Source organism: Aquila chrysaetos, chromosome 16 (genome assembly GCF_900496995.4).
Source record: "Aquila chrysaetos chrysaetos chromosome 16, bAquChr1.4, whole genome shotgun sequence".
Lineage (NCBI taxonomy): Eukaryota > Metazoa > Chordata > Aves > Accipitriformes > Accipitridae > Aquila > Aquila chrysaetos.
This window is the reverse complement of record NC_044019.1, coordinates 649,340-667,076: the sequence shown is the minus strand read 5'-3', so window position 1 is coordinate 667,076 and position 17,737 is coordinate 649,340. Positions and strand designations below refer to the sequence as shown.

Below are 17,737 nucleotides of genomic sequence, written 5' to 3'. Positions count from 1 at the left end.
CATCTGGCCTGACAGGCCAACCGATGGACTTTTCTATCCACAAAACACACATGCTGTATTAGTTGAGTAATGTTTTTTTTTCCCCCTAACAAAGTGTCAATAACAAGAAACCACCATCCTGAGTTCCACTGTTGCTGCCACCTCTGTAGTAGAAGCAAAGGCTCTCATTTTAGCACCATGCTCTTTGATAAAACAATGCATCATTTCACACCTTGCTGCTACTAAAGCTATTCCTTACCTGACACCTGCTACCCTTGCTAAAGTAGCACTTCTCATCACGACGCCTGAAATGACCCACACAGACAAGCCAGGGCAGAATTAGTGGTTGTTTTTACTTCGGTATTTAGATATCTCATTATTGCAATCTTCAAACATAGTTCAATAAATACAAAATTAACAAAAATGTCAATAGATCTTTATTACCATTTATTATTATTATTATTATTATTAATTATTCCAAACCAACTGTGATTCCCTGGAGATGTCTGACTATAATTCAAACATGAAATGTACACAGTGTCCCTTATGATATTATATTACATTTGTTTCAAGCTTATAAAAATATATATTGACTTCTCAAGTATGTATTTACAGTATATAACACACAGTTAATGAATATCAAAAAGCATGTGGAGATGAACCAACTTGATTCCAGTTTTGGTTTCATGCGAGGGGGGTGTTGCAGGGTGCTGGCGATGGCAAAGCCGCGTGTCCTGCCTGCACCGAGCAGCGCTGCGTCGAGCTGCAGCTGGCACTTCCCCAATTCTGGCTCCAGCACATCATTCCTACCCTGGTGCTGCCTCAGGCCTTCAGTCATCCCTAGGGATGGGAGGCACATCCCTTGTCCCCCCTCACTCACGCACCCCTATAGCCCCACGGGGTCTGATCCTGCAGGCACTGTGCCTTGCTGCACAGGACGCAGCGCACGGACCAGCTGTCCGGTTAGGAGCCATCCTGACCTCACGGAAAACAAGGCGCAACACAGGAGGGGAGATTTGGGGACCGCAGCCGAGGGAGCTCAGCGGAAAGGGCCTCTCCTGCAAGAGCCTCGCCTGCGGAGCGGAGCCACAGCGAGCAGCAGGAATTGCTCTCCAGCCACCCCAGGAGAAGCTGTGCCGGGCCTTTTCTCGCCAGCAGAGAGGAACATCTCGTCGAGATGTTCCCACGAGGAATACCAAGCAAAGCCCAGAAACAGGTTTCCTGCTACTGTATCAGGGCAGCTAAGTGCCCCATCCAGCCTCCCAAACGCTGGACACCGGGTCCGTGTCGCTGCCCTCCCAAAAGCAGCCAGCCTTTGGCTGCTGACAGGCACAGCCGCCGCGCTGCTCTTCCAGAGGACACACGATGGGAACAGCATCCTGCTTTACAGTCGCCAGGCACCGACAGCCGACCGGACACGCTGAGGGATCAGGGTTGCTTTCCAGGTGCTTCCCCTCCATGCAAGAACAGCCGACGGTCCTGTCCGCACATGAGCTTAGAGACGCACGCTCGCTCTGCTCCTCCAGTTCGTGACTGGCCTCCACTCTGCCTGAACATCTAAAATCTAATCCTCTCATAACTGTATCTATTAGCTCCAGCAAAGCCCACAGATTACAAAACATTCGTTCTTTTTTCTTCTCTGAACAAGCCAATTAACGCTACCACTGCTGCAGAGAAGGTGAGTGTGCTCGGACAGTCCTGAGCCCTTATTAGCACTGATGTGATCAGGGCTTCCCCACAGCCAGGGGAGGAGGAAGGAGCCTTGCACTGTGTCAGAGGCTGGAGGGGCAAAGAGACTGAAATTTTTCAGGCATTTCCCTTGGTTGAGCAGCTTCAAAACAGCGTTGCTAATTAATTCAATTATAAGGCATTGAATACTTCCCCGAAGAGGTGCTGAGAGAATGCAAGTTAATTTTAAAATCATAACAACAATCTATAGCTTAATCTGCTCATTTTATTATCTTCAGTGTTGATAAGGAGCTCAATTAAAAGTGTTTATTGTTGCAACAAGCTAGGCTAGAAAGCATACTTCCATTATGTGCTTTTTCTTTTCTTTCTTGAAGGAGCCAGGAAAGCAAATACCTCTTGCTTCTGCTGAGTTAGAGCACGGTCCCTTCCACAGAGCCATGCTGTCTAAAAGAAACAGCTTTCTGAAACACCACATCCGAGTCGCTCACCAAAGTCAGAAAAGTAATTAAACACTGAATTTCTTTTGGGAATACCTAGAGAGACTCAGACAAAGAAATTACACCTTCAATTCTGATTGTGCTAGAGAATGTAGTATGGGAGCCTAATTCAGTAGGGGAAACACTAAAGGAATGATTGAAAGATGGTCTCATTTTCACTTGGAGAACTCTAGCACAGAGCGAGCATCACACGATTACACAAGTAAATGGCACAGGAGGCTGCGGGGCTGCCAGCCCCCTGCAGAGCTCAGCTGCTGTGGGAGGGCAGGGACCCCTGCCCACACAGCCACCGCAGCTTCCCAAGGGACCCACGGCTCCCGACAAGCCACCGGTCACCGCAGCCCAGGAGAAACTGCCATGACTCTAGATAAGCTGTACTGAGGTTTATCTCTCTCCAGCTAGCGCAGAGCCAGCCCCTCCTCACATCTGTAACACTGGAGACAGGGTCTGTTCTGGGGGGTTCAAGAGGAACATGTTGCTGCCTGCTGACGGCCAGGTCTGTTTCCCGGACTCCGAAGCACTCTGTCACCTCATCACCAAGCCCTGGATTTCCCCAGATCTCCTTGAAAGCAGCTGCATCGACCTGGAGCCAGCCCCTCCAGCAGTGACGCCCCAGCGCAGCTCCCTGCATCCCAATGCAGAGGCTGCTGGAAATCCCGGTGGACAGGACAAGAGCAGGGACATGGGGCAGAGGATCAGGAATCAAGTTGGTTCAACTCCCTGCCTGAAGAACTATAATATACTTTCTCTATAGATAAAATGTAAACATAAAGAGCATACAAATTGCACTTGATCCTTGGGATCTGGCATTTCTACCCAATGAAGGTTTCTGTTCACCATTATTACTCTTCTTGGTGTGAAACAGCAGGATTGTGAGTGACCAACCAGACCGGACAAGGGCCAAACTTAAAGACAAATTATTTGTGTTAGAAAACTAACCAAGTGATATTGGGGAATGTTGTTTAAACTGCAGAGGTGGCAGGAATGAGAGAGCTTGTTTACCCTGGAGAGCAGCAAACTCCCCGGAGCGCACCCAGCACTCGCCCACCACCAGGCACGCTGCCGGGACAGCTCCGGGTCCCGCAGGGCCAGCGTTCCTGCCTCAAGCTCTGCACACGCGTGTCTGTGCTGACTCGCACTCCCATTAGCGTTTGCTACTGGGAGCTCAAACCCTGCGTAGGGGAAGATGCCCTTCTCTCCGCCAGCCTGCACCGCCGGGGCTGCGGGACCAGGGAGCCGCTGGGAGTGCGTGGTGCTCACCACGGCATTGCCTGCGAACACCGGCACAAGGCAGAAAATTGATAAACCAACATTGGCTGGCACCTTCTTGAGACCACTGGTTGGTGAAGTTCAAGCAGAGAGTTCTGATCTCTAATGCAATCAAGCTAAAATATCTGAAAAAAGTGAAATCTTGTCAGTCTTGAGCACTCCTGGACCCAGCCTGGCCATGCACCTGAGCCAGAAGAGCCCAAGGGCCAGTGAAAAGGAAACCACCATGAATGAGGCTTTACTAAGCAGAAGCTGGATCCCTACGGTAACGCGTTCTGCGAAGGCCAGTGGGCCCAGGACAGCCACCAGCACCTATGGTCACGCCGCTCTGCTTGACCACACCACCGGGAGAGAAGGAAGACGCCCGGGTAGGGCAGGTGCCATGCCGGCCCCGCGAGAGGCTGCCTTAGGGCCCTTCGCTCAATAGTCATTTAGATCCTCATCCTCTCAGAGCAGGCTAATAGGAGGATCTGACTCAAACAGATTTCCAGCCGCCCTGTGAACATCTCCCACAGCATTCGTTCCCTTTGTAAATCTTTGCCTTTTATCATTAATAATTCACTTGCAATACTTACAGATGATAATAAAAGGCCTACAAAACTCTGTACAAGGCTGCAAAGACCCATTTAATTAACTAACTTCAAGGAAACTTGTATTATTAAGCAGATGCTATTTATGTCTTCCATCAGGGATCAGGCCTGCATCAGTGGGAACTGCCAGCGTGCAAGGCAGGCAGTACCGTGCTACCGTCTGCAAGAAAATAAAGTGCTGATGTGCCCTGGTTTGCCCAGATCGCACAGCAGGATTTCAGGGATCCCACGGATGTAACCATCAGTTCTACCCAAGGTCTGGCTAGGGTGTGCGGTCCCTTCGGCACAGCCCGTGCAGCCACCTCAAACGCCCAGACCCAGGGTGCACCCACTGCAGAGGCTGTGGGTGCTGTGGGGCACGCTGGCACTGCAGCCCTCTGGCATGGACCTCCGCAGAGCCATCAACCTGCGGTGGAAAACTGACACCCTGGCACAGCAGAGCGGGACGCTCCAGGCAGACTGCTGCCCTTCCCTTCCCTGCTCCAGACCAGGCACGGGGCAGCCGGAGGAGGAGGGGAAGAGCACTGACCACAGCTGAGGTGGTCCTTCCAGTGGCCAGGGGCACGCTGCCAGAGTGGACACGGGAAGCATCCCCTGAAAGCACAGCCATGCCCGCTGTCTCTCTGATCCCAAACCAATTCCCAGGTTTTCATCCCATTTCTGGCTGAATTGGGAGGTTCCTTTCTGCCCGCTGTGGGTTGAATTAGTGCTGTTCATAAAACTTTTTCCCTTGCAAAAGCTTCCAGACCTAGAGAGGGAAGAGGACTCGTCCATCTACTGCTCTGAGGCAGAGCGGACACCTCTGAGCAGGATGCTCCAGCTCAGCTGACAGCAGGGAGTCCCCAGGCTCTGGCGTCAGCCCACAGCTGTGGGCACGCAGCGACGCTCTGCCTGCTTTGCTCCCAGCCTAGGGACAGCAGTCAGAGACCATCACAGCTGCCCACAAAGCCAGCGAAGGCAAGATGCGGCATGCTCTGCCCACAAAACTGCGAGGGAGGAAGCAGGGAAGAGAGGCTAAAGTAGCAACAGATGCTTTAGCATCAGTCCTGAACAGGCAGCAGGTCTCTCTGCCTGTGGGCTCAATCTGCATGTGGGCAGCAGTGTACTGCCTGCTGTTGTTCTAGTCTGTAAGTTCCCGCCCCACTGCTGGGCTGCAGCAGTAAAACGAGGGACCAGGACCTGCACAAAAGGCAGCGAAGGCTGAGAGCAACAGCAGGGCAGCCCAAGGACTCCACTGCTTGACCTATTGGCTATGGCTCTCTTCAAAGCTTTTAATTTCTTCCCCTGAAATTGTCTTGCCAAGAGAGCCTTAGAAACATTCAGCACCACTTGCTCTGCGCTTTAGTGGAGAATATTTGTTTTTGTTCACCAACTGTGCTGTCAAGACTCAGTGAAGTAACTCTAAGAGCAGAAGGGACATGGCTGGGAAACAGTTTCCTTCAACATAGCAGATGGGGAAAGTCACCTTCCAGAAGTTGGGCGCTGGGTGTGAGCTGTGCTCTGGTCTCTAAAAATAAAAGCAATAAAAGCTCCTTGTGGGGTTGCTAGAACATGTCAACTTGTATAAAAATACCCATGGATTTCACTAGTAGGATGCTAGATAGGAAAATGCTGTCAGCTCTGGATTAAGACAGTGCACAAACGTCCATCCACCCTGTTAACCTAATTACCATATGAAATGGCATCATTACAGTTTGACTCATCTTACAAAACAGTGCTAGGGAGAGCCACATCCACCTAGGCACACCGCATGCGTCCCAGGAATCCTTGGCTTCCCCGGCACAGGGGACAGGAAGCCCTGCTCTCTTGCCACATGGAATGACTTGCTTGGCAGCAGCCCAGTGATTCCTACATCCCACCTGAAACCACAAGGTTTCAGAGATTTGGTCCGGTTCAGGGCCGGCTGGCTGTCTCCTCCCCGGGAGCGCCGGGTCAGTGCTCTGCACCTCTGCGGGGGACTGCTTCACACCTGCACGCCTCGGCCATGCATTTGTATCACCTGGGCCCGGAGAGTCTGGATCCCGCTCAGGATGGTCTTCTGGTGCTCCGCCAGCGTGATCCCCAGGCTGAGGACATCTCTGCAAAACGAGCCCCACATCAGCCATGAAAAACAAGCCCTAACTGTAAAGTGCCCCGACACCAACTGCTCCTAGGCAAGGGCAGCACAGCTTTCAGACCTGCCAGAGTAAGAAATCCCCAACCTGTTGTCCCAGCCAAAGCAATACGGACCCTGACTGGGAATCCAGGGGTAACACGAGCCTGCAGCATGCCAGGCGTGTGACGGCTCCTGACCCTGCCACCCTGTGCTGCCTGCATAACAGGTTATCAGTGAATTGCATTAGATTTGACTCTGCTTTCTGGAAGGGACAGGCAACACTGCTCTTGTCAGAAACGAGAGGTTAAAGTCTCAAACTCCAGGTTTAAATCTCAGCTTCAAAAATCAGCAACTGAGATGCACAACGCACGCAGGCCAACCCACGCCAGCGAGCTCTTACAGACATGTTTTGGAATATCCGTCCTCTTGTTTAGTGACGCCTGACTGTAACTGCAAAGCAGAGCTCACTCACACTGCACCAGCAACACACGATTATAGCCAGGAAACCAGTTAACTTACTGGGCTGTCATCCGGGCCACTGATTCCAGGTAGCAGTAGCCCGCAGCGGTGAAGTTGTCTTTGTACCTGCCCATTTCTATCGCTTCCAGCCACTCGCCTACAGAGCTGAAAGACGGGAAGGCTGAGAAGGTACGCTCAGTGAGCGGAATGGACGTGCTGTGGGACCTGCCAACAAAACAGGGCGGTGAGAAGGGAGCAGGGCACGGCACGCCTGAGGTGGGAACCGGCAGGCAAAGCAGAACAACAGGCAGCAAAGCAAGAGGGTGGTCACCTGGTGCACGTGGAGTTGGGGCACTTTGGGGGCTCCGGGCTCTGCACCAACTTGCTCAGGATGTTGTGGATGTGCGAGAATTTGGGTCTCTGGCTGCGGTCCTTCTGCCAGCAGTCGAGCATGAGCTGGTGGAGGGGTGGCTGGCAGTTTACCGGGGCGGGCAGGCGAAACCCATCCTCCACAGCCTTCATCACCTGCAGTGGCAGGAGGGCGGAGGAGGTGAGGAGACGGGGTCAGGCGCTACGATGCAGATCGCAGGCAAACCCCTGGGGCAAACCTCCCTCCTCACACCCCGCCTGGGGAGCAGCAGCAGCTCCACCAGCTCCTCCGTGCACCACGGAGCCACTTGCACACCATTAGCAACGGCAACGTTGTCATCTACCGCGCAGCCGCCGGGGACTCACGTCCTGGTTGGACATGTCCCAGTAGGGTCTCTCGCCATAGGACATGACTTCCCACATGACGATGCCGAAGCTCCACACGTCGCTGGCTGGACTGAAGTGGTGATACTGGATGGCTTCGGGGGCTGACCACAGCACCAGGCTCTTCCCGCGCTGGACAGGCAGAAGGGGAGAAATGACGTGCTCGCACAGCGGGACGTAGCCGATGCATGCGATTCCCGGGCGGCCGTTCATCGTGCCCTGCCCGGCATCACAGGGCAGACGCTGAGCAAGCCTGCACGCCACATGCGGGTTTAGTACGAAGAGAAAACTTTTGCCTCAATTTGTTTTAAAATGGCCATGCAACTGTACGCTACATGGGAGTGTGAGTCTTGAAATATTAATGGGAGAGGAGAATGTCTCTGGGAAGAGCTGATGGCATTTTATACATTAATATTTAATGAAGACCATTTCAGAGCTGCACAAACACACAGTCCTTTCACCCTGGCTTGCTCTCCTGTAATTAGCAATCCACACCTCGGCATCTGCAGAGCCCTCTGGATGCAGTAGGGGAAGCAGGTGACAGACACCACAGCTAATTGTAATTAACAGTGGGGAGACCTCAACCCCAAAGCCACAGCCCCGCTGCACCGCGGTGGGAGAAGCCAGGGCTCCTGCTGGGCTCTCCATCCCCCTCGCTCAGCGGGCTGCTCCGTACCCAGCGGCACGCCAGCGCCAGGGCAATTCTGCTCGAGAGCTTTGCGGCACGACAGCCACGGCTGAGCTACAGCTCTGCAGGCAACGCTCACCATGTCCGGTGAGGGGGAGTCACGCTTTGCCAGGGACTCTTCAGGACAGTAGTGCTCTCCCTATGGAGCGCACTGAGCGTGCCTCCCTGCAGCTAGCGATAACGGCTGAAAAAGTTTTCCAAGACTCTTTCTGCCACCGGTTTGCTCAGAGTTGGCAAATGACTGCAGCTCCTGGCAGACCACGGGCCAAACCCTGCAAACAGGCTCTTCCCCCTGGGACGCCCATACCCTGCACTGGGACACAGGCACCACGTCCCCGCAGGCAGCACACATCAGCTGCTGCCTCCTTGGCACTGCCCGATGCTCCCTGCAAACATTAAGTGCTCATTTGGTTGAGGAATCAAAGCTCTTTAAAATATTAATGCCCAGTTAATGTGATGCGCTAACAGCCCCAGCTGATACCAGGCAGATGCGGGGTACCAAAAGACATACGACTTATTGCTCTGCAGTTAAAAATGCGTTGAGGCGCCCTCACGTGAAACGCGCCAAAGCAGCGTGTGAAAGAAGCGGGGAGAGAGAGCCGGCTCCGGGAGGGGCTGTGGGGGTCTCGGGGGCCCACAGGGTGCCTGCCCAGCCTGGCGGGCAGGGACAGCCCCACGGCTCCGCACCCAAGGGCTGCCGGGCAGCTTCTCCAAGTGCATGCAGGCACTTGGGAGACACACTGGCTAGCAGAGCTGACGAGGCGTGAGTGTGAATCAAGCAGGACTTAAGTTCTTAATTGAAAACCATGAATTTCATGACAAGTGATAAAACAGACATAAGGAACCCCGAGGCTGCCAGAGCAGCCTCCAGCCACCCGCTGCCTCTCTGCCAGTTTGTGCAGATGCGTGCAGGGCTGCGGCCAGAGGAAGAATGGTGCCGGACGGCTCCTGTGCAGTTCCCTGGCTAAACACGTTTGACTGCTAGCTGAGAAAGAAGCTGTTAAGATGCAGAGCCCACATTCATACATGAGGAAGGAAACAGGAGCCTAGGAAAAATATTGGTTCTGGAGTAGAATTGCTGTATGTCTTCACTCCACCTGTGGAAGCTGGCTGGCTTTGGATTTGATCCTTATTCAGCATTCAGAGCAGGCTGCAAACCTCTCCAGTGACGCCAGGCCCCAGTCCAAGCGCTCCCAGCCATGGCTGTGCAATGCAGCCGGGGAGATCCACCTCTGCGGAGGTTTTGTAGCCATTCTGTCAGCATTTTGCTTTCAGGGAATGTTGACAATAGAATTTGGAAATGCAGCTTACCGTGGTGGAGAAGATGGTCTCCATCTTATCTTCTTGTGGCCGTCTGAAACCAGTTATTTTGCAGGCCAGGCTGCTGTTCACAAGGACTTTGTGGGCAGCAAGGCTTTTATGTATGTAACCCATCTCTGCCAGGTACTTCATGCCAGAGGCAATCCCCTGCAACATGCAAACGAGCTGGGTGGCCGTGAACTGTCCCTCATGCTTCTGTAAAAAAAGAGGCGGCAAAGCCAAAGGTGAGTAATGCCCAGTTCAAGGGGGCACCGCCAGCAGAGCCCAAGCAGGTGGCAGACCCCCACAGTTACCACCAGCTCCCATAGCACTTACCCTGAGAAAAGAGTCCAGCACACCATTCCCCATGTACTCCATCACTATCATCATGGTACTCCCTGCACGGATAGACAAGGAGCACCACGTGAGTCCTGCCCATTGCTCAGGCAGTTCTAACACTGCAGGTGTTAGAAATCCGGGTGCTAACCTCCAGCATGGTCAGCCTGCACTGCCTGGCTATTAAGGGAAACAAGGACTTTATCTCAGACAGTTTGCAATGAGCAGTACGTCCGAGGCTTTCATGTCATTCCCAGCTGGGATCACGCTGGATCCCAGTATCAGATGCTCCTTTTATCAGGACACTGAACCACATCACAAAGGAGGATGGCACTACCCAATGAATGCAAAAGCAACCAGCTCAGCCCAAGACTCAGGACAGAAATACTTCCTTACCTAATAAAAAGGCTAGTTAAAATCAGCACACATGCTCATGTTTCTTTGGATTACATGAATATCTATTCAACTACAGTATCTGCAGACTAGTTCAGCGCACACACTCCCACGAGAGCCAGGAGCAGAGTCATCTGTTTTACTGACAGAACCTCACTTCAATTTGCTTTTATTAAGAGTACACAGTTTTGCTGCTAAGCCACTACCTGGATTTATTCACCTAGCTGTTAGCATTTTATTAATCATCAGAATGCTAAAATAGCTAATATATGAGGAAATGCCTGATTTCCAGAGAGCAACAGTATTGCACCTTCAGCACCAGGTCATCACTCCAAAGCAACAGCTTAAGCACATTGCCTGCACAGGAGCCCTCCTCCACTGCGTGTGGCTCAGGCTGCCCCCCCATGCCGTACGGCCTGGGACCCCCCTTACCTCTGGTGATGACCCCCTCCAGGCGGATGACGTTGGAGTGATCAAACTGGCCCATGGTGCTTGCCTCCGCCAGGAAGGAGCGCTGCTGCTTCTCCGAGCACCCTGCCCGCAGGGTCTGGATTGCCACCGGCAGCTCTCGCTTGCTGGGCAGCTTCAGGCATCCCCGGCAGATTTCTCCAAACTCTCCTGCGTAGCAGAGAGACGAGTTAAACAGCATCCGCGGCCACGGCAGGACATCCCTCACAGCTTCCCTCTAGGGGATGTTTTCTTTGCCTTGGGACCATAAAGTGCATTCCTGTAGCACGAGTGATGTGTCTCGCTGTGTAGACAAGCAAGATTTTCCCATCGTTAATCAGAGGATTTGCCAATCCATAAACTCAGAAACACACGGAGCCCTGCGTGGCTGCAAGTTTCCCCGGCAGAGTCTGTTTTACGATCTTCCCCCACCTTTGCTGAACACACAACCCTTCACACAAGTTTAGCATCAGCATATGATACTAAAAACGTGTGATAATGCAATGCAATTTCTTCTTCCTCTTCCTACATCTCTAAGCCATTCTCTCCATGCTCTGCTCAAGTGCACATTGTGCTTTTTCCCAGGAAAAGAAGATTAACCCCCAGCCACCAAGTTCATGCTCCCTGGGCCTGGCTCGTTCTGCTTCCCGGCTCGGCACACGCAGGATCTGCTTCTCACGGAACAGAGCACGGCAGGGCCAGGAGGGTTTCTGCAGTCTTTGAGGCAGAGTATCCCACTCTGCACAGCCACACACTTGACACAACAGGAGCTACCAAATTCATAACATAAAAGGCTAATATTGGCTTTACAGCAAAAAATGTGTAGCTATGAAAAGCTTTATTGATTTCAAAGCCAGGTACTTGTTAGGTCAGCAGTAAGACAAATGTACTCCCAAATTCCTTATATTTAAATGTGTTCCTGACCAATTTGCTTCCGAAAGGTATGTGGGATTAGTCTCAGCTGCTCCACTCAGCAGCTACAAAGATAACCTCCTCTTCTCCTCAGTGTCCTCTTCCCTTCAACACTGTCCTTTAAGCTAGTGGGCAAGCCCTTCCCTCTTCCCTTCCTCCACCTCTTCTTTTTCTGCAGCTGAATTTATCTTTAGGAAAAGAAACGACAAAGAATCATCGTGTTTCCCATGTTCTGGCACACATTAGCAATTAAGGCTCTAGGGCCCAGTGAGGGGATTTTAATTTGCTTTTAAGTTTTAGGCAGTGAAGTTGATGAAAATCAATAAATCATTAGGTTCACATATTTATAAATAGTTTTCATGCTGCTGTCAAACTGCCCAGATGCAGATAATTGCTGATGCTTTCTGGTCTGTGCCTCACTCAGTTGGCTGTACTTAGTGCCTCAGAAAAATAAACGGGAATGCAAAATCAAGCTCCTGAACAAAATACTCACCAGCTCCCCTCCCATCTCCCCACTGCAATCATGTACCCTCCCTGAGACAAGAGCAAAAGTCCACACCGCTGATGGTGCCAGAGGACAAGGAGATGCCGGCAAGGTGGGCAGAGCCTGCGGGCAGCAGCGGGAGGGCCGGCACGTGCCCACGGCACTGCGGCTCGTGCAGGACCGCAGCAGCAATGTCAGCAGCACTGCCGTGGCCCTGCATGCCGGGGTCGAGAGGGGAGCACTCCGACTGGGCACACGCGCAGCCCACGGCACAGCCACCAGCAAAAAGGGGCCAGCGAGGAGGAACTTGCCTGTCCCAATGATCCTCTCAATTTTAATACTAGCGTTATCCAGCTCTTTGGCAAAGAGGTGCACGGCCTGCATGGGGTCTTCACAAGTGTCAGGGTCGATGTACGTCCTCCTGGTTGGTATTTTAACTGCAGGAAAGGCAGAAAGAGCGCATGAGAAAGGCTTGGCAGAGCTCCCGCCCACCCATCCCAGGAAACACCCTCGCAGTTATCCATCTCCAGGTCTGCTGGCAGGTCTGACTTCCCACCTTTTTATAAGCAAAGCAAAAGATTTGGCTTTAAGGTTGCTAGATTTCTTGCGGGATTAAATGAACCTAATCGCTCTGCTCCACTGCCACAACCCCTGGGTTAAAGGAGAGTAGCTCCTTCACTCTAGTGCACCCTCCTCCTAGACTGAGCCTATCTGCCACCCGTGCTAATCCTCGAGTATCCAAATCATCTCTGTTCCCAAGACCTCTAGGAGAGGTAATTATAACAATGAACAACAGCCATGTTCCAGGTCCCCTCGACTAGCAGCATGGGCAGCAAAATACCTCCCGCAGGCGCCTACCATCTGCTGCATGGCGAGCTACCCTGCCCAGGAGCACGTCCAGGAGAACTGCACGGAACGAGGCTGACCCGCTTACAGGAGCCCTTGCAAAGCTCCAGAGGAGAAACAGCCACCCGCTTGCTGGGGTTTCCTCAAAACCCTAATTCACGTTTCCTGAAAACAAACGGCCAAAACAACGGCCGAAGCACATCAGCTCCGCTGCTCACCAGGCCCCTGCCAGAGCACTGCCACGTCTCCTCCTCTCCCTGGGCAAGGCAAGGAGGACAACGGATGTTTTGCACAAGCTGCTTGGCCTGTCCAGGACCAGCACACATGCAAACAGCCAGATTGCTCTGGGAAGGGGTCGCACCACACAAGGCTTCCCTTCCACTTTGGCTCCATTCGCCTCCCCAAGAACAGACGGCTGCTGCACTCCCCTTGCCCTACATAAAAACCTTCCAGCTCAGCAGCGCGAGGCCCTTCAAAGCCAGGTGAAATGGCCAAGCTGCATCCAAGAAGCATGCAGGCTCTGCTGCTTCTGAAACGCTTTGGGGAGCAGAAGAGCACGTGTGCGCTTCATGGGCATATGCCAGGAATCAAATAAACTCATCAATCCTGACATCTGAATTTCCTTTGACAACTGTTGTCTGTAAAATTATTGCTGCTCAATAATCAAGAGTAGCCCCAGAAAAAAAAGCTGTATTCTCATGTAGCCGTTTGTGAAAAGCTGATGGAATAATTCATACACCCCGTGGAAAGCTGAAAGCATCCCCATTGCCTTTGGCACGGCAGTGACCTGTGTGCAGGAAGGACGGACACTGGCTTATGAAGCTGTCAAGCCCACAGTCCCCAGAGAGCCTCGCTGTGCTGAGACCCTGCTCTGGGATAATGCAGGATGACAACACTTCAAAAGGAAGGACTCAGGGCTGCTTTGTCAGGAGCTGGGTTATTAATAGCAATAAATACAGGGATCCCCACACAGTTGTACCGGCCACGGTGGCCAGGCTTCACTTACAATGGAAGTACAGCTCCTCATCCCCATCCTGGCTGGCTTTGCTGTACCCACACTGTCTGCAATGAGAATGAAGATGCACACCATTATCTGGGCAGCAGTCTCTCGCTAGGTATAAAGCCTCAAGTCGCAGCTCAGGAACAGAGTCCAGCCCCACGGCACGAGGAGCCAGCACGTAGTTTAACCCAGCTCCCACGCTGAGAGCCAGTGCTGCCCCGTGCCCCCAAGAGCCCCTGCTGCGGGGGCTTCGCTTCGGTCCGGTCCTCCTCCCCTGCCCCAAACCTCCTCAGTCCGTGCCTCAGCTCAGCTGCGGCTCCGCTCACCTCCTCCAGACCATCATGCCAATCACCATAGACACCAGCACCGTCAGCCCCGCGATGGCCACCACCGCGATGATGAGGACGGGGTTCTGCTCGCTGGAGGCCACTGTCACTGTGGGAGGGAAGCAGAGCGGGTCGGCAACGTGCCCTGGGGCAGGTCCAAGGCATGGGGCAGCCCCGGCTGCTCCTCCCAGCGCTGACCTGTGTCCTCCAGCAAGGCTGTGGGACAATTCACCTGCAGCGCCAGGCTACATTTCACCATCCTCACAGCAATTCACATTCTGGTTCAGTTTTAAAAGCTCAAGCTGGTGCAATCAGACCAACGTGCAGGGCAACTCTGCAGGTGCGGACAGAGCAACACTGGCGCTGCCACACCAGGCTCCTGGTCTTGTTAATCAGCGCTGAGGAAAGGTTTCTGTTTATCAGAGGGACATATTAAAATTTATGGCTTACAAATAGTTTTCCTTCATCACATTAATCCCTTCCTTCCTGCTTTTGCAAACAGGGGTATTAGAAAGCTAAATTCTATATAAAATTTTTATTGGCTTCAATTCATTCTGAAAATGTCTTCTGTGTGGCAAATGGATGCAATTTAAAGCCCTGTTAAACACAATCTGTGGGAGTCGTACTGAGCCAGCCATTTCAGGGCTTTCATTTCTAGCCAGGGTGGATTATTAAGCTGAAGCCCTACCATCTCTCCAAGCCCTCTTTTAGTCAGTGAAATAAGATGCTTCTGGACTATAGTTATGAATGGAAACCGAAAAGGAAAAGCCCCAGCAAATAACACTGGTGCTGGCTGACCTTATTCAGCCAAGCGGCTAACAAGCCAAGTGTCTCATGAGCCAGGACGGCAGTGGGGGTAAGCAGTTATCTCCTATCTGGGGCACACATCCAAGGCCAGCTGGATCCAAGGCTGGCCTTGCCTCCTCTGCTGCAGACGGCGCAGCTCGCCACCCCGTCTCTGCAGCGCCCGCTGTGGGCTGCACAGCTTCGCAGACATGGGCAGGATCGTGCCCTCGGCGGTTACATCAGCAGGGAGCGATGCTCACTCCCTTCCAGCGCCTGTTTGGTGGCCCCACAAAAAGGACCTGCTGAGTCCTGTTCTGGCACCAACATCACACCAAGTCAAAACAACCCTCAATCACTCTTGCTCTGCTAAGCACTCTCTTGGGCAATCTCAGTCGAAGAGCAGAGACTGTCGCCAGTCTCTACACCAGAGAGGAGCCAGAGACTGGCTGCCCTCACTGATGCTGCACTGAGAAGAGTGAGGACAGACACCTCCAGGACAGGCAGGCCAGCAGCAGCAGTTTTGTTAAAATCAAAGAGGAAAATGCAATTAAAAGCAAGTCCTGGGAAGTACCTGCTCTTAGACCCAGAGTGGCAGAACCAGAGGAACAGATGCTGCTCCACAAAACCAGGAGCATCTGGGGCAGGAGCAGCAGCATCCCCACAACTCGGCTCAAAGAGCCTCACGTCTGCAGGCGTGTGCGAAGAGAAGATGAGCCTTGCCAACACTTACACTCTGCCAGCGTCTCCACTTCAATACTAGGGCTGTAGTTTCCGTAGTCCGGCGAGGAAGATGTCCGGATTTGGAAAATATAGAGGGTGCCAGGCTTCAGGTTATTGACCGTCACGGCCGTTGACGTGGTTTTCACAGTTGAGTAGCTTTGATCTCTCTGATCCTGTGAAATAATGAGATACCAGAAATCTAGCTGGACTGACAGCTGCGCCACAGAGCAGGCACTGCACAGCTGTATCTTTGCCTCGCCTCTGGGTCCCATCAGGACAGTCTATCTAAACATAAAGCCTTCAACAGAAAGAACACATTTACTAGATGTCTCATTAATAGAAATTGCATGCAAAGGTCACGTGAAATAGCAGATGGAGCCAGGTGATGCGCTATGAAGGCAGGCAGAGGATGGGGTGGTGGGGAGCATCTGTGCCACTCTGCATGGCTCCTTTCCTCCTGCCTGCCCCCGCGCTGGGGCTTGGCTGCTGGCACTGTCCTGCTCCTTCCTGCTCCCCTGCTCCAGCCACCTGAGCCCTGGAGTAAATACACATGTATTAGCACACACTGAGTAATCAAAGCTGGCAGGTGGGTCTGCCAATAGTCCTGGTCCCCAGGATTTTATTCACTTGCCCAGCAATCAACAGATCCTTCCACTTTGACTAAGGGAGAGCGCGATGGGCAGCCCCCCTCCTGCAGCCGCTGATGGAGACAGTGAAGGCAGGGTGAGTTCTGCCCGGCTAGACGGCCAGTGGGACCGCTGGGCTACCTGCGCTGCTTTCACATGCCAGAGCCCAGACCCCTGTGCCTCTGGTTCCCGTGGTCTGCAAAGCAAAACAAGCCCCAGCATCTCCCTTGAGCTCCCGCAACGCTTCCTGTGCTACTGTGCAGCCACTATCAGAGATCATTTTCTCAGCCATGTCAGGTACTTCTGAACAGACTTCCTGGCGAGAAGATGAGGCCGGTATTGCCACAGTCCCAGACTGGCGTTATCTGAGGCCACTTTCCGCAGCCTCAGCATCAGGCTCTCTCAGATCCCATGTGCGCATGCTGCATCCTCATGACGCCGGAGACTAGCCCCGACGAGCGTCCCAGCCCTGCGATCTGGCACGGGCACAGGCAGCAGCCGTTCACCGCACCACTCCCAGGGCCAAGACGTCGCTGTGAAATGTATTTTCCATTTGATATGCTTTCCCCCTTGAATCTCCATAGTTAAAGTATGGCTTTAAAAGCAAAGATTAAGAACTAAGTTGATTTTTGTGTCAGCATCAAGAACCTCATTTCAGTCAATAATTGCTAAACTATAGTTTGAATTCCCTACCCAAGCAGGACGTTTCCTCGTTTCATATGCCCTGAGTATCTTGTTGCTGCAGCCCATTTGCACAGGAATTACCGTCTCGGGCTTCAGCATTCACCCTCACCCACAGATTCCTCCTTTCAAATCTATCAGATACTGAAAATGACATTAATATGAATCAGCTTCAAGGTAGCTTGTTTCTAAATACAGAACACCAACATGTCACCTGCACAGTTTGCTTGACATGTAATCAGTTTCATAACGAGCCTGAGCACACGCAGATAAGGTAATTTGCGGAACTGTGTCATAAACTGCATTTATTTTGATTTAGAGCATTGTCCCTGCTCTCTGCCCACCAGTATTTCTTCTAAAATTCTCAACCCACCACACCTGTCAAATAACAGCTATTTTTAAAATTACGAGACTGTCAGAAAAATGTTTGTTTGTGTCCCCTCCTGTGTGGAAGGCCACTCACAGCTCACCTAAATCACAGATTCAGTGGCCGTCAGTCCTAAACCAGTGCAGACCACAAGGTCCAACACTTTCCCAGAGAGCAGGCTATGAATACAGGTGTTATCTCATCAAAGATTTAGAAACCCAGTACGGTTTAGCAGTCCCTGTCTAGCTGGCTAATGGCAAGCACTCAAACCTCAGATTTTTAATGTCCTTGAAAAAAGCCAGCCAATGCATTAAAACACACACAAAAAAAAAAAAAAAAAAAGAATGAATGAAAATTATTAGCTTTACTGTTTCTCCCAGGGAGATGTCAACATTAGGACTGGATGAAATCTTGCTGCACAGATGGGTAAAAAAACCCCACTAATTAACATAAACTCTACAAATAATCCAAATTTCCTAAAACTTGCATAAGCTG

At 52.2% G+C, this 17,737-nt stretch overlaps 1 protein-coding gene across 1 annotated transcript in view; it reads right to left on the bottom strand.

Moving 5' to 3' along the window:
- Positions 1-313: 313 nt before the first annotated feature.
- Positions 314-17,737, bottom strand: part of EPHA10 (EPH receptor A10) — a 47,317-nt gene continuing 29,893 nt past the window's right edge. Inside the window, 11 exon segments of the mRNA XM_030039524.2 lie at positions 314-6,102; positions 6,639-6,803; positions 6,910-7,103; positions 7,314-7,463; positions 9,331-9,534; positions 9,655-9,716; positions 10,480-10,665; positions 12,202-12,327; positions 13,743-13,798; positions 14,063-14,171; positions 15,579-15,741. Of these exon segments, the coding sequence (XP_029895384.1) occupies positions 5,988-6,102; positions 6,639-6,803; positions 6,910-7,103; positions 7,314-7,463; positions 9,331-9,534; positions 9,655-9,716; positions 10,480-10,665; positions 12,202-12,327; positions 13,743-13,798; positions 14,063-14,171; positions 15,579-15,741 (1,530 nt within the window). The 3' untranslated portion in view covers positions 314-5,987.